The sequence below is a fragment of the Quercus lobata genome, chromosome 2 (genome assembly GCF_001633185.2).
Source record: "Quercus lobata isolate SW786 chromosome 2, ValleyOak3.0 Primary Assembly, whole genome shotgun sequence".
Taxonomy (NCBI): domain Eukaryota; kingdom Viridiplantae; phylum Streptophyta; class Magnoliopsida; order Fagales; family Fagaceae; genus Quercus; species Quercus lobata.
The window spans coordinates 98,789,109-98,816,384 of NC_044905.1; the positions used below are offsets into that span (position 1 = coordinate 98,789,109).

Genomic DNA, 27,276 nt, shown 5'->3' on the forward strand with positions numbered 1-27,276 from the left:
CTTGCAATCGTTATCAGGCATTATCACCCTATGTTGCTGACCACTGGCATCTGTTGTCACCCAAGTTTTTTATACTTGGGAGTACTAGCATTATAACTCTATACATACCCATAAAAGCTTTAAGTATGTATTTTGTACTTCAATAAAAAAGAAAATAATTATTTTGTATTGATTTTTTTTCAAAAAAAGAAAATTAAAAAAAAGCTCTAAGGAGCACAGTCAAAATTGCATTTGGAACTGCATATTACAAAAACAAAAAATGATAATAATAAAAAATCAAAACATATAATGTAAAACTTATGCCAATAAACTTGAGCAAAATGAAGCAAAAGAAGATCCAGCATTACCCATTTCTTGAACTCCGAAATAAATAACTAAAAGAGCAATTGAATTCTAAAAACAAATAATAGTGAGCAATTTACCTTTTTTCCGCGCACTTCTGCTTGATCTAACCACTGATTAGAATATAGGCAATGAACAGATATTGGAAAGATTTAAAGTTTGGGAAAGGAATTTTGATAAATTTCAAGTTTTCAAGAGAGAAAAAAGGGTTTTAAGAACGTTTTGTAAATAGCATTAAAATTTATTTTCCTTTAGAGATTACTATGATTGATAAAACAAAATTAAACCTATGTAATTATGGAAAGTAAATTTCTCTGTATTAAATTTCTTGCAATAAATTTAATGATGGACTACAAAGGAAAGATTATCTGGAAATAGTGATTGGTAGATAAGAACTAGACCAATAAGGCAATTCATCTTCATCATGCCCACACTTGGTATTGTGAATCTTGACATTATAAGTATGGGATACAACTTGGGTCCAGTGCTTTTTTGCACTGGATACACTACGATGTGGACATGTATTCAAAATTGGACACATGTTTGAATTGTAGCGTGTCCAATGCAAAAAGGCGCTGGATACAAGCTTCACCCATAAGTATGATATAAACGTATTCTTCAAGAAAAATAGTTAGATAGTGATATTCATATATATAAACTAGCTATATATCTTTATAAGTAATTAATCCAAATGGATTAAGATACCTTCTCATATAAATTTTTCAATTTATTTTAATATTTTAATTACATGTGTGACACGTGTCTTTTATTTAATTTTAATTACATGGTTTGCATTGTGTGGTATACCTATCATATTTGTCTCAATGAAAAATGATTTTACAAACTTGAAGAGTTAGATGGTAAACCTATCTAGATGGTTAGTGATCAAACTCACAAGAGTTTGGAGTAACCTAAACATTAATAGATTTAAATTGGAAAAAAAAAATCCTCAAATCCTCAATAATTAAAGTTAAATCTTATTGTTTATTCCTCATTACACAATTTTGTTATACATACAACCTGCAAAATCGTATTTTAAAAATACGATTTTACGTATAATCGTGAAATCATGTTTTAAACAAAATTTCACAATCTCAAGTAAAATAATGTTTTCAAAACATGATTTCCATTAATGTGGTATTACGAATATGATATGCATGGTGATGGAGTATAATGATCACAACACAATAATAAGAGAACACAAAGTACAAATTTTATGAAGTAAGACTAATTACTTTTTAGAAAATCCAAGAAAATCTCATTTACATTGATAAAAATAAAATAGTAGAATACTGGCATGTTGATCCCACACGGATATAAAGCCGATAAGGAAAAAGTAGCAAAAGTTTTTCAACGATGTGGTAGTGAAACTGAAAGGGCATCGATCTTCAGCAATATTCCAGATCCAGAATCTCCTCTACTACCACTCAAGTTGGCTTCGACAAAGACCAATTGACCTAACCTTTTGTCTTCTTTCTTCTTTCTTCGGTTTTTTTTTTTTTTTCCTTGCTGCTGAATCTTCTTTCTTCGTATTTATTGAAACCTACTTGCACGTAATAGGTAGGCCATAACTTTAATTATTATTTAATTTTTTGCGGTTTTAATTTATTTATTTTTGTCTTAGAAATGATACACTGTTTAATGCTCCATTATGATAATTATTACATTCTTTATCATCATGTCAAGATATTAATTAGTTTTTAATGTAGGTGGGGTTTAAAAATTTAATTCCAGATCTCTTATAGACCTATTCTACGATAAAAAATGTGATTCGATTTTACGATCTATGTCTACACCATACTTTATTAGTTTTTTTTTTTTTTTTTTTTTTTTTTTTTTTTTTTTTGAGAATCCATACTTTATTAGTTGAGTTAACTAAACTCATATAGTTTTACCTTTTATGAGTTATCCATAAAAAAAGGGTATGCCCTTAGGGCACTGGTTAAGAATCCAATTAAAGAAAGTTTTTATGGGAAAAGAAAAAAAAAATTAATATTTTGACAGTTTTTTTCATTTTCCGTAAAAGTGATGTCAAAACTTTCCTAAAATGGATTCTTAACTAGTGCCTTTAAGGCACTCGTTAACATGACCCATATTATATATATAATAATTTTCACAATATATTTTACATTGGTTGATTTTTAAAAAAATAAAAAATAAATTTGATGGTTAAGAAATGAGACTTGAATCATAGATCGACTTTTTCATTGAAAATATCATGAAAATATGCTAGTTAAGCTATAAGGTGGCTATAAGATTCTTGGCTATATTGATTGAAATATTAAGTTATTATTAATTATTGAAGATCAATAGTTGACCTCAAAAAATTTGAGAACAAAACTTTAGTTTTATGATCATTGAATTAATAAGTTATTATTAATTCTCATATGAACCTATACTCATACAATTTTATTGTTTAAATTTGTTACTTTAAGAATTATAAAATATATTGTTGAATATTGCTGTTATTCTAGACTTTCCACGGTCATAAAATATGTTATGAAAATTTTTTTATTAAAAATGATCTACCTCTAAACTCATATTTTAGCAAAATTTTGAAAGATAAAGCAATTTTTCTAATTTTAAAAATTCATTTGTTTTTACATTGGCCAATATCAAATTCTCTATTCTCTATCCTTTCTCATTTCTATTTAAATATTATTTTTATTAGATAAAATGCAATATATATATTTATATATAATAAAAACCCTTAAAATTTAGCCAAATGAATAAATTCCTTGTACTTTTAATTTGCACTGTAAGAAAAATATTGGATTGAATCCCTTACCTCATTTGTTATAAGTGAAAAAAAAAACCCAGTGTTGTTTGGATTCCCTTGCCCTTCTAGCCTTTTTATTTTGGAGAGAGAAAAAAAAATCCCAAATGGACCACTATAGTAAAGATGTACAGCTACTCACATAAAAAGAACAATTATCAACCACATTCACATATATTATATATAAAATCAAAACATTCCTTCTATTGTTGCTATTTATACATATAAAAATCCTTATATTACATTCATTTTTCTTAATTTATTGATTGACATATAGTATTCAATTAAAAGATGAACATACACGCCTAATCTCTCCCTGAAAACCTGTCTTGACACCAATCCGACCCATTTTGACAATGGAATCAGCAAAATCAACCTCAAAAGCTTGTACAGACAATGGACCAGGTAAACTAAAGTAGGAATCTATTACACTCTTGGTTGTCTCATCATCATTGAGCCTAGCATCTGATGCAAGCACAGCAAAACCGTTCCTAATGTTTTGCAAAATATTGATGTCAAATAATTGTTCACTCCCACTATCCATTGCCAACCTTACATTAACATCTCCATCTTTAGGGCACCTGGCCTCTAAGCCTGGAAGGAAAGTAGGGTTGATAGATGGATCAGATGAGACTCCTTCTACATTTGGGAAAAAGTTGTGAAGCCGTTTGTTCATGAAGAAGCACGCTGTGGTTCCAATTGTATGTGCAGCTGAAAGTTTTAACACAAAAGGGGGTCAGTACCAAGATAATCATTACAATAAGATTGTTAACGTCTTGTTATTAGTATATAATAAAGGTTAAATTCTACTAACATACTCCAAAGTTTGGGCTTATGCCAATTAGCTCCAAAACTTTTTAAAACTAACCAATTTGGTCCCTAAAGCCAATTTAGTTTATAAAAAATTAATTTTTTTTATAACTGTTTTAGAGATTAAATTGCCTTTAGGTAGCTCAAAAAAAGAAAACTGGCTTTAAAGAACAAATGGGTTAATTTTGAAAAGTTTTAGGCATTGGCCAAAATCCCAGAAGGTGTGAATAAAATTTACCCTATAATAAAATAATATCAATGATGATTATAGGTCAACATGATGTTTCAATTATAATAAATTATATTAACAACCGTAAAATAAATAACTCCAAAAATCGTTCTTATATTATAATATATTTATAAAAAAATAAGGGTCATTTTGTCCCATAAGAGCAACCACATCAGCTCTTGCAAAATACAAAAAATAGCTTATTTTACACATTTTGACCAAAAAAACACCCACATCAGTGAGTGTAAAATTATGTATAAATGCACAAGTGTTACAGTAACCATGCATATATGCAAGGTTACTATATCTTTTCTATACATTATTTTAGTATTATTTCTCTCCTCTCACATTCTCTCTTCCACTTACTCTCTCTCTCTCTCTTCAACTCATAAAAATATTATTTATATAAAATATAGTGTATAATAGATGAACTGATATGAGTGTTTTGTAAAAATGATGGTGTAAAAAAAAAAATTTTATATGTGTAAAATAGACGGAATATTTTAAAAGAGCTGATACAGTTGCTCTAACGTCAAGAAAAAAACACAAAAACATTGAATTTATGCCTGTAGCTATAACCAATGAATTGTTGACAAATTTTTTTTTGAAAAAAATATATTATATATCATGAGTATTTATCGCTCTTTAGCCTACACGTGTATTTTAGGACACGGGCCAAAAAGTTAAATTAAACATAGATATCAAGAAAAATACACACAATAACCATTTGTTGAGAGTAACAACGAACAAGGTGTTCCCTTTTTGGGAAATTGTGCACTACAAACTGACTCTTAAATTTGTCCTTAGCAGAGTCATTAAGGATAAGAATCCTAAGATTTATCTTACCAGATAACTTTTTTCAGTGTTATTAGTTAGAAAAGAAAGAAAAATAGAAAGAAAAAAAATCTTTGTTCATATCAGTTTAAGTTTTCACCAACCATAATGTCATTTGAACCGCATGAGAGAGAGAGAGAGAGAGAGAGAGAGAGAAGCATAATTTTCATACTGTCATATATACATACCACTAAGAAGCACCAAGTCTTTCTCTGTGAGTCCCTTCTCCAAAAACTTGGCCTTAAGTAGCTGAATTGAATCATTCACATCCGGCATAGCAGCTGCCAATTCAATATTGGAAACCCGGCCATCTCTTCTGCCTGTTAAAACTTGGTATCCTGGTCCATTTGCCTACGTACACACAAAATAAATATTACCATACTAAATACTCCATATTAATTACTATAGCATAAAATAAAAATGAAAAAAATTCACAAAATTAAAGAAATCCCTTTTCTTGTTATAAAAAATTGTACCAAGGCTACAGCATCTCGAGCGGCTAAAGCCACTATGTCTGCACAAGAAACCACTCCTGGACACGCACTTTCCAATTCTGCTTTGGCTTTCTCTATCTCTTCAAACCCTCTAAGGCCTTGGTGTGGCGATGCTCGTTTCTCAGAAGTTGGACCATTGTCGATCAAAATCGAACCATCACACCCCTATTCATGCCATCAAAATCAATCCCATCAATCAATCAATATGTAGTTTTTGCCAAAATCTTATTTATTAAAAATTGGTTAAAATATAGTAAACAAGTTGTGGATGACTTTTTTATCTCAGTAGCACTGAACCGAGGTTTGAAACTCCCTCTTCAGTTGTTATAAGAAAAATAATGATAAATAATAAATAAGCTAAAAAGCTTGAATAAAAAGCTGTTGGGAAACGTGGAATATGTGTGTATGTATGAGAGAGAAACCTCAACAAAGCAGTCATGGAAGTGGAGCCTAAGCAAGGCGGCAGCCACAGTAGGATCTCTGGCAATGGCATCTTGAACTACAGAGAGAACTATAGACTCAGCATTTGGGCATGTTTGTGCGTAGAAACGAAAAGCCAGTTGTCCATCACAAGTCCGAATAAAAAATGTTACTATGATAACCAAGAGAATCCCCATGAATGATGATTGTAAAAACATGGATGAGTTAAGAAATGAAGAGGGCAGAATAAAGGAGAGCTATACAGGAAGAAAAATAAATAGGGGTTCAGAGTTATGTGAGAGACGAAACCTGAACCTTAGTGGTTCTTAATAAGTTGACAGCTTTGAGGATACATATGATGGCAATGTGTCAACTAATATGCATGTGCTTTGTCTCTTTCCTATGCTTACTTTTTGTTTCTTCTAAGTAATTTCCTAGCTCATCAAACTTTTCCTTTTTACAGTTTACACGTATCATTTCTTTTCCGGTAAAAACTAGTTCATGCACCTGTTATATATATTTATACAAACATTGACACACATTAGTCCATGCACTTAAAAATTGTGATTTCAAGTTATGATTTACTTAAAATTTAAGGGTATATGAAAGTGTATATAATAAGGCGCCCATCACATTTTCTTTTCTTCCAAAAGACATTTCTTATAGTATTTTAAGGTACGTAGTTTTAGATATGTTGGGCTTGGACAGTGATAGTTGCACTGGCACACCTTATTTTGTGCATTCCGTGTGCACACCGCACACTCTAATGTGAATACTATGGTAATAAAAGGGAAGATGCCAGTCACGAAACTGAAATCTAGTCATCTAAATTATCAAAAAACAAAGCAAAAACAAAATAGTCAGCTAAATGTTAACCTTGACACGTGTAGTGGGAATTAGGAACCAAACAAGCTGCAATTAGAGATATGATTTTCTGTTTCTACTCTCTTTCAATGCGTTCCAAATTCCCCCTTATTCACCTCATAAAAGGTCCGTTTAAATACAACTTATTTTTGTTAAAAACTGAAAATAATGTAGCAAAATAATTTTTAAATGTGTGAATAGTACCGTGAGATTCATTTTTAATGAAAAAGTGGCTGAAAAATGGGTGAACAGTACGAAACCGTGCGTGAACAGTAACCATACAGTGTGAACAGTAACTTCTATCCCCCAACTAAAACGTGTGCAGAGGAAAAAAAAAGCTAAAACGCGTCCCTCCCAAAACGTAGATGCTATAATCTCTATCCAAACCACACCAAAATATGAGTAATGTTACAGTTACAAACTATTTTACAATATTTTTACAAAATGTTAATGTGACTAACCTCTTATTGGTTTTCATCTAGACCTACTATTAATATCACTTTTTCATTTACCAATAATCACTCATCACATCAATAATTTGTAAAAAATTTTGTAAAATAGTTTGTACCTCCGGTATTATTTATAAAATATTTCTTTGCTTAGGCACAAAAATCGAGAGAAATCAAATTTAAGTTAGCAAGTCAACTATGTAAATGGCCAAGGTCAACTACGTATTTAGAGCATCACTATCCGCACATGTAAAACTCCTAAAATGCTATATTTTAGCATTAAACCACAAAAAAGAAGTATTATTAGGCATGCTAATTGTAAAAAAATTTACAATTGAGTTATAGTAGTATCCTACATTTAAAAACTACTTTAGCAAGATGGTATAATTTTAAAATAATATTTTATTGGGTTTTGGGTTTTATTTGGGTATTGGGTTATATTATTTTATTGTGTAAATATATTATTTTAATGTGTTGTATAGTAAAATAAATGTAGGGATATTGGGTGTATTGTAAAATAATATGGTATATGAAAGAGCAGTTTTTGCGTCCTAGGCCCAAAAGGTAAAAAGGATTTAGACCCAAAGAGCCCAATACAAAGAATTTATAAAGAGTGGGTCGAAAACTAGGTTTTACTGAGTTGGACAACGCTCACAATGGATTAAAGATTGGAGTAAAATAAAGGAAAATAGGTTTTGTGCGAAGAAATCCTTCCTCAGCAAAGTCCGAGGAGAGTAGTTCTTGAATATATTTCTGTTAGACTTGATAATAATTACAGTTTTTAGTGTTACAGTCTTTTTCTTTCTACAGATTCTTAGATGAACCTCTCCCTTCTCCCTAGAGGATCTCTTACATTATATAGCCTTTTTTAGCTAATCTTGGCCCTCCATTTGTTGTTATGTAGGCCATTACTCGAGTGCTTGTCCCATCAGATACCTTCCCAAATCTTCTGTGAGTTGCACAATTAAAACAACACTATTCAGGGGTCTTTTTCACATATATACGACCAGAGGGTTTGGTGGGATGCAATAAATGTGGTGACAGCTATCATCCTTTCAGACACATCAGGACTAACCCCCTTTCGAAAGCTCTTCCTCTACAGTGTGACCTTCTCTGGTAATATGCCATTAACGTGGCCAAGGCTTGCTTCCCTGGCCTTGCCGTTCAAGGGTATCGACTCCTCGAAAATGCATTGACCTCCTCGGTCTCGAATATGACACGTGGTACTATTACCTTATCAAATTTCTGTATTCTACAGTATAATAGATAAAGTAAATTTTGAGATGGTAAAACTGGATATTTTCTAGAAATCGGATGCTAATGCTCTATAATGGCTTCGTTTTATAAGATTCTCATCCGAAAATGATAAAAGAAAAAGGTAAAAAGTTAACAAACTCTCATTTATTTATGAAATTTTTTAGAAATTTTTTATGATAAAATAAAAAAGTAAATAATTTTTTTTATAACTTTTTATATTTCCCATGAAAGTGGCATAAAAATTTTCTTAAAATGGTCTATTAATAAATATCCTAAGGGCATCCATCAATCGAACAAAAAAATTACATTTTATTTTAGCTCACCAGAACACAATATTTTTCTTATCTATTTTAAATACCCACTTTTAACAGGCTCTACATCTTAATTTTTATTTTGCATTACATCACATTAAAATAATCTATTTTCTACCCGCACCAACAATAGTAACTGAACAAAAAACACACTGCCACCTCATTTCCAAATCTATTGTCAGTGATGCCACCAAAATCCAAAACCAAATCCACCCTTGACCTAGTAGCAAACCACGTTGATGACCACCAACACCACCAATGACCCACCTCGACCATGACAACCCAATTTGTGACCACAACAACCTTAACCACCACAACCAATTTGCGACCACCGCAACAATCCAAATCTGCTTGACTAGATCTCATATCCAATCTAAGAGTAGAGACAATTGCTACGGTGGAGAGAGGAGAAAATGTGCAAGAGAGGGGCAGAGAAAGGGGATAAAAAATTAGGTTTTGCCTCTCTTGATGAGAATGCTCCAAGTGAAAATTGGCTAAAAAATTTATTGCAAAATACAATATTTGACTAAGTTTGATGGGGTTAATCAATTTTGACTAAAAATCCAACCTCCTGATTGAAGTGAATGTTGGACCAAAACATAAATATTTTTTTTCTCTAAAAATGAGTAGTCATTTAGGAATATTGGATATAATGTAGACAATATGTTGTGAAAATAAGGTTGCGTTTGGCATTGGCTAAAAAAAGACAGTATTTTTTACTATTTAGTTTATTTTTGCTACTATTTAGCTTATTTTTGCTACTATTCATGAGTCCCATTACACTTTTTGTACTATTTATGGGTCCCACCGTACTATTTTAGCTAACTTTTAACTTTATTTACAGTACTTTCATTAAAAAGTTTTCAATTTCAGCTAAATAAGTTATTTCCAAACGGACACTAAAAGAAATATTATGACTTGTAGCTCGTTTTTCATACAAATGTTGGAAATTTTAACCCTTTTAGTTAAATAATATCTGATTCGTGTGAGTTTGGTGTTATTGGAAAGCTTGTTGGACAATCTTCTTTTATGAGTATAAGTTCTATTTACAGATATCTTACCCAAACACAACATGAGAAATGAACTCAGAATCACAAAAACAAGAAAACTTTAAAAACGTGAACGGTAGCAACATTCTCATGCCTGCATCTCCTTAGAACCATTTAAATCAAAATAAAGCACAAATAGAAATTTTTTAGTATTCTACAGCTACACACTTCCAGGAATTTCACTAACAAACTAAACTTAAGACTTCTATATTTTCAAGAATTAAAAGATTTCAAAGAATATATCTTTTATATTAAAGAAAAAAAGGGGTCACACATGTGTTTACTGTCCCCTTCCAACTTAAACCCTACTCTTGTATGGTGTGGGACCATCCAAGTAATAATGGGACATGCCACAACTTAAACCCACAACTTCCCAAACTCGCATGTATGATGGATTATAAGAATTTCTTACTGCTAAACCACAACATGTAGGTGGTAAAGATTTCAAAGGATATAATAATGAATTTCCATAGGAATACATTTTACAAATCAAACAGCAAACGGCCCAAAATTTTTGAACTTACCCATTAATATTCTCATTTAGCCCACTTGATCCCCCAATTCTCCTTATTTAATTTGTACTCTTGAGTCTTGACCCCAAAATCCATATCAGCCCAATAAAGCCCGTAATCAATCAACCCCACCTAAAAGCCCAAAAGCCCAAAAAAGAAAAAAAGAAAAAGAAAAAAGAAAAAGAAGTAATAGCTGTAATATAAGACGACCAGGTCAGGTCTCCCAGACCCTAATTCTATTCTATATTTCTACTACGCAAAGTTAACGCTACTTCAACTTCGACACACACACTCGCTTTTCGCCGCTCTCTCTCTCTCTCTCTCTTTCTCTCTTTCTCTCCGCCGAATTTTCAGATCTAACCCTTCGTTTCTACAGGTATGCCGATTCCTCTTTTTCTCTTTTCTTTTGTTACTTGTCTGCGAAGTAATTGGTACGGATCTATTATTCGTAATTGTGTTTCCGGGATTTATGTTTACGATTTTAATTTATTATTGGAACAAATAAAAATTGAAGCTTTTGTTGCTGAGGATAATTAGGGTTTCGTTGACACAAAGCTCTAATTACTTTGGGTATTTTGTGGACAATTAATTAGGTTAAAATTATGCTGCATCGGGCATATTTGTAAGGGTTTTTGGGTGCTTCTTTTTAATATTTTTTTTTGTATTTGTTTAACTTTTATGAAAGTTCCAAAGATGTAGATTTGATAGTAATATCTTAAACCTTGATTAACTTGTGTAGAATTGAAGTGTTTAAGGACATGGGTCGTGGATAAAATTTCAGTACAGTTACTTAGGTGTTGTACCTTAGGTTTGCCACTTGAATTTATTCATATAATTGTATTGATGGATAAACCACATGGTTGAATGTAATTGTTGTTGGAAAAGTTAGTACTGTTTTCGTTGCGTTGGTCAATGCTTTTGTGTGGTTGAATGCAATCGGGGAATCTAAGGTACATACAAGGAACTGTACCTAAGTTTAGTCCATTGGTCATTTACCATGTGTGGTTATAATTAGGTAGAGTTGAAGTTAGCTGTGGAAGCTGAAGGAGAATGGCCTGTATCTTTGTCTTGATGATATGGAATTGTTATATAAAAGAAGAGTATGGTACTGATTTGTGAATGTTTTATTTGATTTGTACAAATCTAGTTACTGATTATTGCTTCTTGTTCTTGACTCTTGGGAGAGACTATTTTTTTTTTCTTTGATATGCTTAAATAGAAATAGTGGGTTGTACTGTCTGGTTATGATTTGTGTGAGGCAATTTCGGTCTATGTATGTATGTAGATTGCATAATTACTAATGCTAATTGAACAGTCTAAGCTTTACATGCCTACTTTTTATCTGAAATGGGGAAAAAAAAAAGCAGTTAAAAATATGTCAGAGGAGATAGAATACCGCTGCTTTATTGGTGGCCTCTCGTGGTCAACATCAGATAGAGGTCTAAAAGATGCATTTGACAAGTTTGGAAAGCTTCTTGAAGCAAAGGTAACGACCCCTTTATTATGCTTCTGTGCTTATTATTGCTATTTTTTAATTCATTTTGCTTGTATGAAATTTTGTTTTATCCTCTTTTGCTTTTGATTAGTATGTTTCAAATTGATTATGGTTTCTTCTTTTTGTCTTTGCCCACAGAAGACATGTTTGTTGGTCTAAAATCATAAAATAGATTTTATATTGTTTTAACAAGAACTTATTGAACTGTTCAACTTTCATATGTGAATTACTGTTGAGGTTTGATGGGCATCATTGAGATTCTGATGGATAAGATACCTTTTCTCTAATAATAGGTTGTTGTTGACAAGTTCTCTGGGCGTTCTCGTGGATTTGGGTTCGTCACTTTTGATGATAAGAAAGCAATGGAAGAAGCTATTGATGAAATGAATGGAATGGAATTAGATGGGCGAACTATTACTGTTGATAAAGCTCAGCCTCACCAAGGTTCAGGTAGAGATTATGATGGTGGTCGTGATCGTGACCGAGGTCGTGATCGTGATAGAGGTCGTGACTATGGAGGTGGGCGTGGATCTAATGGTGGGGAGTGCTTTAAGTGTGGGAAGCCTGGCCATTTTGCTAGGGAGTGTCCAAGTGAAGGCTCTAGAGGCGGCGGCAGGTATGGTGGTAGGGATGATAGGTCTGGTGGTGGTGGTGGCGGCGGGAGCGGGCGTTATGGTCCTGACCGAAATGGAGATCGGTCTAGTGGGCGCAGCAGGGATTCTGGTAGTCGTGCAAGTTCTGGAGCAGATCGATACAGCCGTGACCGTGGAGGTCCTTATGAACGCCGTGGTGGTGGAGGAGGTTTCCGCTCTGGATAGAGTGACTGCTTCTGATTCTGGTATGTACCATATATATTGAACTTTGCATGTATTTTGCGCTTACTTCGGTCGTAACTGAATTATGTCATTTTGCTATTGCAGCTTTGGAACTGGCGGTGCCGCAGCTACTGTCTTCAAAGCGTTCCAAGTTTCCTTTTGCTGGATACATTCTTATGAAAATTGTCTTGGTGGATCAATCTAGTATATCAGTAGTTTGAAGTGCAAACATTGGCACGAATATTCACCTGTTTTGTGTTCCAAAAATGCTCATTTCGATGTTTTGGTTCGATGGGATATTATGCTTGCTTGACATGCACTTTGGAAATTGGTCTTGTAGTCTGTGAATGCCATTATTGCTGCTGGATATCTTGTGACTTTCATGCATAGAATTGCAAACACCATAATTGCTGCCCAATCCTCATTGATCATTTCTCATAGGCAATTGCAAAATGGGAAGGTTGTTTGGTTGGATGTGTATTCGGAGGATCGATTCAAGGGTATGTCAATTGGGAGTTTGCTTCTTTTCACTTGGGAAGTAGAAGCGGTTTTAGAAGTAAATGCCCATTTTGGCTACCCTGTTTCAGTATCTTACTAAAAACAGGAGTCAAGCGGGTAATATATTTATCTTAATTACATGTGCATGCTAGTTCTTAAATTATTCTATGTGCTATATTAATGTTATTAACCTTTTGGCAGGGTGCTTCGCTATTTATGGTCTTTATGGATACATGATTGGGTTACATTGTTGCTAATTGGACATGTATGGTTTTTAGTTTTTAAATTGTCAGTGTTTTCGCCCGCAACAGGCCATCTACAATTTAATTCAACATAAGCCACACTCATCTTCTGCATGGCGCACTGATGGAGAGTTCCATTTTTTGTAAACACGTGACAGATTGTGTTGGAGTTCTTGGTGAATGCAGCAACTGTTTGCTGATAATTTTTTTTCTCCTATGGGTCTTTCTTCTGCAATGCCCTTCTTGGTGATGGAAGATTTTTGTTATCCCCTTGTGTTTCCTAGATGCGTGTCATCTCTTGGTTCTTGTTTCTTGAGATCCAGATAAATGGTTATGTTTCTCTTGGTTCTTGTTTCGTGAGATCCAGATAAATGGCTGTTTCTTTCACAACGGATAGTGGTTCGTAAGTCAGTTATGGTTTCCTGTATTGGTTCTGTTTCACTTTGAGGGTGGGTTCGCTTATAAATTTTATATTGAAGATGCTGCCGTTGCCCCTAGTCCCTTGTGAATCCTCTAAGCAAGGAACATCATTCTTCAATGCTGTGGAATTTTGTCATTTTCCCCCCCATAGAATCATAAGATGATGGCCTTGTTTGGATAAGGATTGCAAATTTTGATCTATGGCAAGCGTACTGAGTCATGCATGTATTTATATCTGTGAATATCTGTATGCCTTATGTTCCTTTTTTATCTTCTCTCATTAATAGATTTGTCTCCAAATCTACTAAAATCTATCCTGCATCATTCCTTAGCATGGTATTGTCAAACGCAGTAAATTGGTTATGCATTCCCATGCCCCTTTATGTGGATGTTAATTTTATCAAATTGTTTTCTGGGTATCAAAAAGATGGATGGAAAAGATGCTTTTTTCTCTTCTTTCTGTGATTGCGCTGTTAGGATGGTTATGAGATATATCATATGTGGTCTCTTGTTTTGTTTGCACTTTTACCTCTTCTTACCTGTGCTACTAAAGACAGTCTTCACATTGATGCTCCACTCTATTTTATTTTATTTGATAAATGTTGTGTTGAGTGACTGTCTTCTCGTTGCAAAGTTTTGTCAGGTTTGAAATTACTATGTCATTTACAATTCTACTAAAAATTTCTCAAAATAAGTCACATTACTTATTTTAAAATATTGTATTTATCCACTGTAATTTCTTTAGTTAATGTTAACATTTGGGTTATATATTACGCGTTTGCTATGTAGCTGTGCATAAATAATAGATGTTGTAGCCTTGTAGGATCTGCTTTTAAGAATTGTCGTGTGTACTGTGCGTGCATTTTAATGCGTGATTTTGCTTTATTCGCTGATGGTATTGTAAAAAAAGGAGGGAAAAAAGTTTCTTGGATGTGGGGCTTGCCAAATGCACTCATCAACATTATTAAGCGATTTAGAGAAAATTTTTATAAGAAAGTTTTAAGAATTTTAAAATGTAAATCAACGTGTATCTTAATTATTTCAATAATTTATTATTAAACTTTCAAAAATAAGTTGGTAAATTGAATAAGCTAAAAAGTAATGATTTTCTTACTCTCCTTAATCCTTATTACACACACACCAAACGCTACCATGTGGACAGAAATTGTGTTTTCAAAACACAAATTCAAAGTGTGTGCAATAAAGATCGTGCAAGTGTAACAAGAATTTCAAAAACATGAGCTACACCAAACAAAAAGTTCTCTATGTAGGAGACAAAACAGAAAGTTCTCTATGTAGGAGCGGTATCAAGTGTCTTGGATGCATCACTTACAACATGTAGGGGGGTTTCACAAGAGATCAAGATCCTTTTGATCACGTGTGAGTGTGATGTTGTATGCATCCAAAATATTATATACTTTTTTTCCAAATTTAAGCAAATGACTTGTATTTTGTTGGAAAGCATTATAAATATATAATTCATGTGAAACCAGAAAAATAAATATTGATCGATGATTGTTTCAATTTCAACGTCAAAATCGAATTAAAAAAAAGTAGATAGACACAAATCACTAATGAATCCAATAACTATGTCAAACTGCTCTTTGTATCAAGGATAATCTCTTCTGGAAGAAGTTACAAGAGCATCCTGTGTTGCAGTCCTGGGCCTGAGATAATAGATCGCCTCCTAATCAATAGTCCGAGGACTAACCTGTTTGGCAAACAAGTGAATTGTAGGTGGTTATAGACAGTTACAGAGACAATCCTTAAGCAGGCTTCAACTGCTGGTTCCTCCAAAATTGCAATCCCTTGAAGCAGCAAATTTCAGAGAAACTATTGGTGGGCGTTTTTCGTATTGTCACACTAGTTGAAAGTAAGAGAGATATACCGAAAAGAAAAGAAAAGAAAATGTTTGTTGCTTCCAGATCAATTTCAGGCAAGGCAAGTGAATTATTTCTTTGTACAATCAAACGTGATAGCAATGGAAACAACCAAATTTTAAATAAATAAATAAAATCTCTTGACAAATAGTATTTCCTCTAAAAAGAAATAGCCGTAGGCAACAATGGACCATCCCCTCAAAATGGTTGAATTTATTGAGATCTCTACCTGCATTTTGAGTTGTACATTGCCACTGGAAATGAATATACAGATTGTTAATACTGAACTGTGATAATGCACCTATGAGCAATTCATTATAAAACCCAACAAAGGAATAAACAGCAAGTCCATTATATCTCTTTTATTAATTAGTACAATTTTAAGTCTATACCAATTATTTTAGAATTACAAGTAACAAGAACAATCTACAGATTTTATTCTGAAAACCCGTTTTTTGATAATGCAAGCTCATCACCACGAACCACAGCCAGAACCTGCAGAAGTTACTCTAATTCGCATTGGATTATAGAGACAAAAGTCATAGAAAACCAGCAAAAGGGGAGGAAAAGTTTTCATGCTTCTATAGAGACACCAAACTAACCAATTACACAGCTCCTAAATGTGAAATGAGATATATGACTTTTGAAGAACCCGATAACTTGCGGAAAGGCTGTTAAATTTTCAACAAGTAAAGTAAAACACATGCCTCATTTATCTTTTCAACTCAAGGCATTCTTAATGTTGGCAAATGTTTCTATTTCTATTTTTTCTCTGCTGGATAATTGCAATTTCTCTATCTCACACATTTTAAAAGTTACCATTGAAGCCTATGTTCCAATTATTTATTTATTTATTTTTAAATAAATGAAACAACATAGCAGCCAATGGAAATGGGGACCTTTCTGAGAACAACTATGTTCAAAGCATATTATATATCTTACCTCACTCATAGAAAGCCTGCGACGCTTAACATTCTTCAGGCAGCACAATGCAGCATTTGCCATATGATTAACCACCTCCATATCACTAGTATCCGTTAATCTGTGACCATCAGTTGGCTAAGTGAACCATTTTCTAGAAGTGGAGTGGCCTGTTTTGCAAGAGAGGAAAAAATCAATGAAGTTGCACAAGTGTTTAGTATAGTTTAAGAAAATGATGCCCTTGAGTTTTAAAAGCTAAGTCCTTAACACGCATGAATTCAGACACATTAATAGAATCTTTAGCTTCTGCAAACAAAGATCAGTGTGTATTATAATTCTAGCAGGCATAGAGGATGATCAATGGCCTATTCTGATTTTCTTATTCAAGGAATACTTTTTTAGAAAACTTATCCAAAGTGACTTCCCTAAATTCACACTTTCCATGAAAAAACCTACATAAACACCAAACTACTAAAATATTTGGTTAATTTATTACTTGTAGGTTGGCCTAAAGATCTTACCCAGTTGACCAATGACTGACCCTTGCCTTGGGCTTGGAAACAACGAGCACTCTTTCCGGTTATGAGCTCAAGGAGGAACATTCCATAATCATGAACATCTACATAGAGGTGCTCATCTTCCTCAAGATTTTGGGATCTTCAAAACATCAGACCGCTATAGTTAGTTACAGGTCACAAACATAGCATGCCACTTGCACAAATAAATTGTTAAGCATGAAACTTTAAGGCCTTAAATTTATTAAGAATGCCCATCATATGATTTTTTTAAAATTTTTTTTTATTGTTGTTGTTGTTATATTTTGCTATGATTATTAATAGCTTCTTTAGAGTGGTAAGGAATAACTTTGAAGTAAAACATACCAGTACAAGATTCAAGATAAAGTTAAGTAGGGTTTCTTACTCGGCTGGTGAATCTTCTTTTGGGGACATTTTATCCGTAAGCCACTTAGCAGTTGTGAAGTTGCCTAGCTAGAATAGATGTCAAAGGCAGATGTTCAGTTTCTATCTAAGAAATTGTGACAATAAAAAAAATATTGTGATACAAGAAATTCTGCTTCCTGCAACAAGTTGTGAAGCCTACAATTAACAGTAGGAAAAATTTATAGAACTTTCACTTCAGTGGAGACTTTGATAGCATTGTAGGCTTCAGATAGATAACAAATGAGAATCTCAAAATCCAGATTTCTTATGAAGATTAAACTTCGTACTGACCATTGCGGAGTTACCTTGAGAATTTACAACATGAGCAGAAGAGAGGTGAACAATAGGTCCATCAACACACTCCTCATGAAGGTAACGCAGGCAGATGTTCAGTTTCTATCTAAGAAATTGTGACAATAAAAAAAATATTGTGATACAAGAAATTCTGCTTCCTGCAACAAGTTGTGAAGCCTACAATTAACAGTAGGAAAAATTTATAGAACTTTCACTTCAGTGGAGACTTTGATCGCATTGTAGGCTTCAGATAGATAACAAATGAGAATCTCAAAATCCAAATTTCTTATGAAGATTAAACTTCGTACTTACCATTGCGGAGTTACCTTGAGTATTTACAACATGAGCAGAAGAGAGGTGAACAATAGGTCCATCAACACACTCCTCATGAAGGTAACGCAGGCTTCCACCTATCTCTAGAGCAACGCACCACCTTGATTTCCACCTAAAAACCTTAGCCAAATTGTCACTACAAACTTCTAAAGCTTAAAAGGGTAACAGGAGATGTCATACCTGTAGCACAAGGAGTAGTCTCCTGGTGGTTCAATGATGGAGATTCTGAATTTTCTTTTGTACTCTTGGGTGAAACTACAAAGTCTTATATTTCTGGAGAATTCACCTTCTTCCTTTTAAGTGGGGCTCAAGGTATCATGGGAGGTTTCTCACCAGAGTTCCTTAGTAGAGCTTATAATGTGAACAAAGATGATGCAAATAAGCTTGCAAAAAGCCAAAATGAGGCTATGATAATTAAGCTACCAGAAGGAAAAAGAATGCCTAAACCAAATGAAGACTGTGCTAACCAATTGGTCTATAACATTGATGATCCATTGCCTGATATTAGTGTCAAGAATGGTGGACTAGTCACTACATTGACAGAAGCCAAGTTTCCTTTTCTTGGTCAAGCTGAGCTAAGTGCTAAACTCGTTAAACTTGATTCTAAAGCAATGTGTTCACCTACGTATACTTCTGATTTTTCAGTTCAGTTGATCTATGTTGTGAAAGGGACCGGTCAGATTCAAATTGTGGGCATTAATGGTAAGCAAGACTTAGACACCGAAGTAAAGCCTGGTCACTTGTTGTGCCAAGGTTTTTTGTAGTTGCCAAACTTGCAGGCGAAGATGGACTCGAGTGTGTCTAGCTATAACATCTCCAATAAAAAGATACTAAGTAAAGTTATAGTTTTAGGTTACAACTAATTTTGTAACTAAATTTTGCATGCGCGCGCGCACACACACACACACACACATATATATATATATATATATTTATCAACATAGTTTACCTTAATTTGGTTTGGAGGGAATTTGTGACGGCTTAAATGATCATTCATATGTGTTTTTAATTGTATAACCTATTTATTAAAGCATGGGACTTTTTAAAATAATTTAATAAATCATATATGATTTAATGAATATGAATGATTTTATGAATAATCACATAAAAATTTCACCCAACAGATTTAGAGGAAACTTGTGATTTAAATATAGCTTGAATGGTATTACTCTTTTATTTAATATTTAAATTAATTAGAAAATATTTAAACATTAAAAAAAATTGTTAATATATATTTTTTCCCCGCAGGCCTATCCTCAAGGATTTAGCTAGTAAGGAATCAGTATGGGAGGCATTATCTCCTGCAGTGATTGAAGCTTCCCTTAATGTTTCTATCGAGTGGGGGGAACTTTTCAAGTCAAAAATTGGCAAGAGCTCAATCCTCATTCCTTCCAAGAATTGATTAGATCCTAGTCATTTAAATATAATGTTTCGTAGTTATGTAAAATAAAAGTAACAACATATTTTGTTGTTACTACTCTAATATTAATAAATAAATAAAATACATTTATGGAATCACAAACGTATATGTACCAAATAAATATTATTTCACATGCCAGCTAAGATAAAATCTAGACATATTGTTGTATATCAAATGGATTATATGAAATGTTTCTTTTTATGTAATGTAAATTTCATAATATTGAAAGAAACTTTTGGGTTTGCCTAACAGAATTCCATAAGGGGGTGGTGACAAATTGGTGGGTGACAACACCCCATTTTGGCGTATGATTAATTTTCTCAAAATATTTCTTGCAATACATAGGTGTACCAAAAATATTATTCTACCAAAAGACCCCCAAAATATGGTTTCACTAGGCTTGTTGACCTTGATTGGACTTCGAAATGATGAATTTCTCATATTTATGGTCAAAACCTAATTTTGATTGAAGATAGCTGTGTGGGTGCCTTTTTTCTTAGCTCCTAGGCCCAAGGATCCTGGGCCAAATACTTGTGTTTGGGTGGACTAGGCTTGGTTCACCGCAGCTAAATAGGCTGTTTTACAAACCAAGTGGTGCATAGGACAAGGGTCCCACAACGAATATGCACTGGCAAGCAAGAATATATATATATATATATATATATTTATATATTTTGTAAATATTCAATATATATATATATATATTTAACAGCAAGAGTAACAGCAAAAGGAAAACAATGCAACAAGGAAAAAAAGAAATACACAATAACTATTAGGGATCCCCAAGTGAATATGAAATTATTTGATTATTTTCTTAATTATGGATTACAATGCGCTCACTAAGACGTGTTATAATGTCCAAATAAGCTCAAAAATTATAGACTTAGATGGTTATTCAAGCCTCCAAGACTTGCAAAGTTTGAATTTCTTTGAATCCGAGTATGTTCTATAGTGGCTGTATTGGGATACCAGGAGTGTTTCTCTCTTTTTTACTACTTTCTCTAAGTTTTGACAGAGTTTTCTCAGTGATTCTGTTATGGTTCGAGGTAATGTGCAAAATAACTGTGTAAAGGGGTTGTATATAGTTAGTTAGGCAACGTTTGAAACAATAAAGGAAAGTAGTATATCGGGTTTTAGAAACTCGAGATCCATATTAGAACTCGAGTCCGAAACACTCGCTTTGGAAGTGTGAAAATGCCACGTAGATCTTGAGTCTTTAAGAATCGAGTTTCATGCTATAGTGGCGTTTTTAAGCCTTACAGTGACGTTTTAAAGCCCTATAGCGGCGTTTTCCTGCAAAAAAAAAATTTTAAGTATCAGGTTTAGGGAGCCCTATAGTGGCGTTTTTAAGCCCTATAGTGACATTTTAAAGCCCTATAAGCCCTATAGTGACGTTTTAAAGCCCTATAGCGGCGTTTTTTTACAATTTATGTAAATCGAGTCTTTAAAACTCGATTTTCACGTCAATTTTTTCTCCCTTTAACCCCATCCTCTTACAAATCGAGACTTAAAAACTCGAGTTTTATCTTGGAACTCAAGTTTTAGATACTCGAGATGCTAGTTTTCAACATTGTTTTGAAACGTGACAACTAACTAAATTTTTTAATATTTATTGTTATTTAGAAAAAAAATTCGTTATGGTTCACTGCTGCCCGATTGCCCCTTTCAACGCTAGCTGCCTTCCCTTTTTATAATGTCCTGGTAAGGTTCCAAAGTACCACTAACTTCTCTCTTTTGCTCCCTTAGGCACCAGAGCTCGTGCTGTGCCAGTCACTCAAAGGGCTGGTCTTTTCCTTATTCCTCATAATTTTCTCCTTTTGGTGCTGTCTCCCTGAAAGTCCCTTACTGACTTTTCATTCTGAGGCACCCTTAGGTAGCTGAACTCAGCTTTTGGCTTTTTACCTTTTCAGCTTTTGGCTGTCCCTTTTCTTGTCATTTTTCCCAAGTAATTGGAATCCTTTTCTGCTGGGTTGAAGGTTTTCTCAGGCACTTCCCCTTATAGTTCTTCATTCTGGGTTTCTCGAGGTACCAGCTTTTTTTGTTCATGAATTGTCACTCTCCAAGTTTTCTGGTTCTTTGCTGTACCACTAGGTGCTTGGGAAGGACACATATGTTCTTCGTTTCTTGTATTTCGTAGCACCCCTTCCGAGTTGTCTCCATCCTACCTCAATTGTGCTATGCATCCCAAGGATTTCGAGCCTTTGGTAGCCCTTAGGGATCCCGGCCCAGCTCTTTCTACTGGACTCTCCTCGACTCCCTGATCCTGAGAGGCTAAGTCTTTTCTTTCTGTGGGTTTTTGGGCTTCAAAACTTTTGGGCTTACCGTCCTTTTTCTTTGTGATTGTTGAGGTCTAAAAAATCACAACACCCAGGCCCAAATAAATAACACAAGGGGCCATAGAAAGTGAAACTAAAAAGAGGTGATAAGCCCAAAAGCCATAAAGGGACAAGCCTTAAAGCCTATGAGAAAAGAAGGAAGAGAAAGAAAAAAGGCCCAAATCAGAAGATTGAAGAAAGACCAGTGTAAAGAGCTAAGTCTCCCCAGAGGCTGCCAAAGGCTCGAGATCCCTGAAACATGTAGCACATCTAAGACATGATTAAGACAGCTCAAAGGAAACACCAAAAAACACAAGAAACGAAGGGCAGATATGTCCTTCTCAGGCACCAGAGATGCAACAAGAAAAGCAGAAAGCCTAGAGTAACCACTCACAATGCAAAAGAACAGTACCTCGGGGAACCAGAATGAGGAGCTATAAAAAAGGAAGTAGCAACAAAGACCTTCGAACCAGTAGAGTTGGATTCCGCTCACTTGGGAAAAATGACAAAGAGGAAGGACGGCCAAAAGCCGAGCCATAAGGAGTAAGAGGTTTTGAGGAACGTGAAATTAGGAACAAGCGCACTCCGGAATGGAAAGTCAGCCATGGGCTTTCAAAGAAACAGCACCAAAAGGAGGAAAATATGAGAAACAGGGAAAGGCTCAACCTTCTGGATGATGGGCACAAAATGAGCTCTGGTACCCAGGGAGCAAAACAAGGGAATCAATGGTTCCCCGGGACCCTAGAATAACACTATAAAAAGAGGGGAAAGCAGCCGGCAAAAAGGAGGAATTTTTGAGCGAGCAATAAAAAATCTCGACAAGAAACCATTAAGAGAAATCTGTCAAATTCAAGAGAAAACAGTGAAATATCTCCCAGTATCCCAGAAACAGCCACTATAGCACATACTTGGATTCAAAAGGGTTCAAATTTTACAAGTCTTAGAGGCTTGGATAGCCATCAAAGTCTGTAATTTTTGAGCTTATTTGAACCTCGTATCACGTCTTAGTGAGCGCATTGTAACCATAATTAAGAAAAACTAATGAAGTATTTCTTATTAATTTGAGGATACCTAACAATTGTTTTGTGTATTTCCTGATTACTTTGCACTCCTTTGCTATTTTCATTATTGATTCAATACAAATATTCTCGTTTTTCTAGTTTATGTGTATTGTAGGAAATATGCCCTGTGCACCACTTAGTTCTTAAACAGCCCCTTAGCTGCGGTGAACCAAGTCCAGTCCACCAAACTACAACTATTTGGCCTAGGATCCTTGAGCCACTGTGCTGAAGAAAAAGGCACTCTCACAGTGGTGAATTCATCCCTTTTATGATTACTTGTCATGAGGTTGGCCCATTTGTGTTGTTTCCTTGGGCCTGGGTGTCATGATTTTTTTTTACCTCAACAATAGCCAATTTTGAGCATGTTTATCTTAAATTTAAATATACTTCTTACCATCTAACCAAGATAAGTGTGGTTCTTTATTAAAGAATATGAAATTCCCTTCAATTTAATTATTCACAGGTAAAAATCAAACTTAAATTCTTCTAAAAAAAAAATCAACCTTAAATCGAGTGAGGTATTGCAAAATAAAAAATAAAAAAATAAAAAACCAATTGGCCATTTGTTAGGTGAAAAAGGTATGCAATTTTTTTTAAAAGAAAATATGTAGGAATTTTATTGAAAAATCTTCTATGATTTCCTTGGACAACACATCAAAATGTTCTGAAAATCAAAGTAAACTTTTTTTTTCCTAAATATTTTGAGACACATGACAAGATTCCCTTTAAAACAATGCTTAATTTGATTAGAGAGATCATTTGATTTTTTTTGAAATATGTGTGTGAGAGTGCCTTTTTTCGTGACACTCAGGCCCAAGGATCCCGGGCCGAATAGTTGTGGTTTGATGGACTGAGCTTTGATTCACCGCAGTTAAAAGGCTGTTTAAGAATCAAGTAGTGCACAGGGCATGCTTCCTACAATACATCCAAACTGACAAACAAGGATATTTGTATTGAACGACAAATCAAAACAGCAAAGTAAATGCAAAGAACAAAATAACAAAAGCACAAAATAACGTCATAAGGATCCTTAAATCAATGGAAAGTATTTCATTGAATTTTTCATTATTATGCTCACTAAGATGTGATACAAGGTTCAAGTAAGCTCAAAAATTATAGTCTTGAATGGTTATTTCAACCTTCAAGACTTGCAAAATTTGATTCCTTTTGAATCCGAGTATGTGCAGTAATGGCTTTTCTAGGATACCGGGAAGTAGTGTTACTAATTTTCCCTGAGTTTTCTCTTCTCTACAAAATTTTATCAATAGTTCTTTTTTACTCTTCCATTCTCTCTTCTTCTCCGCGACCTTTCCCCCTTTTTTATAGCGATATCCTGGAGTCCCAAGGGAACCATTGGTTCCCCTGTTTTGTCCTCTAGTTAACAGGGCATGTATCGTGCCCATCACTCAGCAGGTTCTATTCCCTGTTTTTTCATCTTTTCCTTCCTTTAGTTTCGATTTCTTTGAAAGTCTATGGCTGACTGCCTTTTTCGGAACATGCTGAGGTCACGCCTTTCTCGATCCCACTGTTTGGCAGTTCTTCCTCTTTGCCTTTTTTCCCAACGGGGCGGAATCCCATTCTGCCGGTTTGAAAGTCATCCGTTGCCATTCCTTTTTTTATACTTCTCCATTCTAGTTCCCCGAGGCGCTTCCCACTTGCGCCATGAGAGGTCGCTGATTCTTCTAGGTCGTTTGGCGCTTGTGGCTTCTCCTCTGTTTCTCGTGTTTCTTTTTGTCCTTTTCTTTCGAACTGTCTCAATCTTTTGTTGATTGTATTTATACGCCTAGGAGGATTCGAGCCTTTTGATGGTCGCTGAGGATCTCAGCTCAACTTTCTTCTTTAATCCCCTGACATGGGCTTCTCTTCCTTTTCTTTCTTCCTTTTCTCATAAGCTTCTGGGCCTCCCTTTTTTTCTTCTTTATGTTTCAAGCCTCTTGGGCCTGCCATTTCTTCTCTTTCGTGGCCCCCTTGCACTTATTTCTTTGGGTTTGGCTTATTTCTTTGGGCTTGAGCACTGTGATCTTTTTTTAGACCTCAACATGTGTTAAAATTTTTCCTATCCCAATTTCGTTTGAAATATTCTCAATGTTTTATTAAACGGATCATGTTATTTCTATGAAAATGTACATGTGATTTCTCTAAAAATTTAGTTAACTTCAATTAATCATTTTTTATTGGGAAACTTTATCCAATTCATTTTTCATTGCATTAGTGACACAAGAGTGTCCAACAAAGAACCAACCGAGCTAGCCCATGTTGTCTTACAAGCCTTAATAGTGGAATTCTACGGTTTGGACAAGCAAAACCATAGTTGGTTTTGCTTGTCAAAGCTCATTAAGGCTAGTATTACACCCTTTATTTAGTCATGGTCATGGTGCATTTATTTTGTCAATCCTAAAATCCGCTTTTGTGGGAATACTATATCATTTTTTTTTTTTTTTTTTTTGTGTGGAAAAGTTAATAGATGCTTTGAAGTTATTGGTTTATAAAAAAAATTTAAAATTTTTTTATGGGAAAAAGAAAAAAAATCAATTTTTTAATAACTTTTATATTCCTCATGAAAGTGGTATAAAAACTTTCATGAAATAATCCACTAACAAATGTCTAAGAGCGCTCATTAATCGGACCCTTCTTTTTTACATGTTTTGAAAATCACGTAATCATTTAGAGTGATGCGAATTGAGATATGAAAACTGAGATATAACTGAGTAGTGAACCGATCAGGGCCTTAATTCTCCAAAACTTAGAAAGCTTTTCTAAGCACTATATGTAGTTTTCTCTTTGAGTCTTCCACATCATTATTTTTAGTTTATTTAGCTTATTTAATTTATGCACATGCAGTACTTTGCACTGATTAGTTTTTAAGCCAAATAAGATTATTATAAAGATGAACTCTCCCAAACGAGCACTATTGTCTTAAAAACTGTATGAACACTAGTAGTCAGACCCAATAGTGCCACAAAACTTAATGTTTCATTGCAGACTACAAAATATGTACAGGATTGGCAAAACAATGACGCGTATAATTCCACTGTTGTTAGAATGCCTAGCAAGTTTTACTTACAAAACTGGTCCTTCCAAAGCTACTGATATTGGCCCTTATTGGTATCGTGATCTAGGTGACCCAGCTATGAGCTACAAATATGATCAACTATACACATACAAAATTTTCCTCCAAACTGGTTTGAATGTAAACTTTTTCCTAACAACAATGAGCTTAGTCCAAATTATTTACAAATAGCTCTGTTCATGTCCTGCCAATAAGCTCAACGAACAAAGTTTAGCAAATGTAGTCCCATTCTTTGGACTCTTCAGAGACATTGCATATAGATAACCATCTGTTTTATAATCTAAACTAGACCGAACTATAAGTCATAATGTACATTTCCAGAAAAGCAAGTTTTAGATTTTTCAACATTAAAAAACCATTTTTCCCCTACGTGAAAACTAATGAAGCGACTATAATTTCATAATACAAAGAAATTCATCGATATTGTTTTAGGATCAGAACATAATAAACAACATATCTAATAAAGTGATGAAACATCTATAGCAAGAAGCTGGATTATCATCTCTAAAGTTTTTAGGATAACTCCATCATAAATTTTTTAAAATTCTTACTTTGTTTTATTTCATGATGTTAGGTTCTAAGTACTTAGGAACTAATGTATTAAAACTCTAATTTGTATTGTTGGCAAACCATGATCAAAACAAGTTTTTAGTTTCGTTTTAGAATTGCTCAAAGTATGTGCAGTGTTTTATGTAAAGTTGGAATCGAGTTGCTGCAGAATTCATTGTGCAATTCGGTCTGGCTCGATCGATCGAAAGTCGGGCAGAATGTTTTTTTTGCAAAATTTCCAACTCAGCCCTAAACCCATACGACATGTAGGGTTTTATGTTTTGCCTTAAGTATAAAAGGGAAACCCTAGCCACATTTTTGTGTTGCTCTATTTGCTGTGTGTGTGAATCTCTTGTGAGATCTGAGAGGTGGTTGCCTTCACACATGCTTAGAATTATCAAGAAGGAGATTTCATTGAGAGCTTGATGATCATTCAGTTGCTGCAATAAAAGCTTAAAGATATACAAGCAGGAATGCTTGTACTTGCTGGAGAATCCAAGAAAGAAGGAGTCTGTGGTTTCAGAGCTGTCACGTGGTCGTGTTAGTAAGTTTTCTATTGGTGGGTAGCAATAGGATGTTAGTGGTCTAAGTCGTTATTGTAAAACTTCGATTCTTTCATAGTGAATTCAAGTTTATCTTGAGAATAACTAAGTTAAATCCTCCCCAGGTTTTTAC

General features: G+C 34.1%; 2 protein-coding genes, 1 long non-coding RNA gene and 1 pseudogene across 4 annotated transcripts; 2 read left to right on the plus strand and 2 right to left on the minus strand.

Moving 5' to 3' along the window:
• Positions 1 to 3,267: 3,267 nt before the first annotated feature.
• Positions 3,268 to 6,236, minus strand: LOC115962937 (peroxidase 43). The gene is made up of 4 exons (XM_031081827.1): positions 5,908 to 6,236; positions 5,468 to 5,650; positions 5,180 to 5,342; positions 3,268 to 3,829 (listed from the first exon to the last, which is right to left on the minus strand). Exons 1-4 carry the CDS (start codon positions 6,121 to 6,123, stop codon positions 3,399 to 3,401), a joined length of 993 nt encoding a protein of 330 aa, XP_030937687.1. The 5' UTR covers positions 6,124 to 6,236; the 3' UTR covers positions 3,268 to 3,398.
• Positions 6,237 to 10,570: 4,334 nt separating this feature from the next.
• On the plus strand, positions 10,571 to 13,752 carry LOC115977470 (glycine-rich RNA-binding protein RZ1A). 2 transcript variants are annotated; one of them, XM_031099333.1, is made up of 5 exons: positions 10,571 to 10,723; positions 11,712 to 11,833; positions 12,136 to 12,680; positions 12,763 to 13,272; positions 13,357 to 13,752. In XM_031099333.1, exons 2-3 carry the CDS (start codon positions 11,723 to 11,725, stop codon positions 12,658 to 12,660), a joined length of 636 nt encoding a protein of 211 aa, XP_030955193.1. In that variant the 5' UTR covers positions 10,571 to 10,723; positions 11,712 to 11,722; the 3' UTR covers positions 12,661 to 12,680; positions 12,763 to 13,272; positions 13,357 to 13,752. The 2 variants fall into 2 exon arrangements, with proteins under 2 accessions (XP_030955193.1, XP_030955192.1); XM_031099332.1 differs by having other exon boundaries at positions 10,572 to 10,723; positions 11,715 to 11,833.
• Positions 13,753 to 14,881: 1,129 nt separating this feature from the next.
• Positions 14,882 to 17,264, minus strand: LOC115964483. Its single transcript, XR_004086001.1, has 3 exons — positions 17,140 to 17,264; positions 16,640 to 16,788; positions 14,882 to 15,528 (listed from the first exon to the last, which is right to left on the minus strand). It is a non-coding gene; the product is annotated as an uncharacterized LOC115964483 (long non-coding RNA).
• A 535-nt stretch (positions 17,265 to 17,799) lies between these two features.
• On the plus strand, positions 17,800 to 18,991 carry LOC115974009 (annotated as a pseudogene).
• The last annotated feature ends 8,285 nt before the right edge of the window (positions 18,992 to 27,276 follow it).

Coding starts and splice junctions, on each gene's coding strand:
- LOC115977470 (XM_031099333.1), top strand. CDS start 11,723: ATGTCAGAGGAGATAGAATACCGCTGCTTTATTGGTGGCCTCTCGTGG. Junction 11,834..12,135: donor GAAAGCTTCTTGAAGCAAAG/GTAACGACCCCT, acceptor CTCTAATAATAG/GTTGTTGTTGACAAGTTCTC.
- LOC115962937 (XM_031081827.1), bottom strand. CDS start 6,123: ATGTTTTTACAATCATCATTCATGGGGATTCTCTTGGTTATCATAGTA. Junction 5,651..5,907: donor TCCATGACTGCTTTGTTGAG/GTTTCTCTCTCA, acceptor TGGCATGAATAG/GGGTGTGATGGTTCGATTTT. Junction 3,830..5,179: donor AGACTTGGTGCTTCTTAGTG/GTATGTATATAT, acceptor TAAAACTTTCAG/CTGCACATACAATTGGAACC.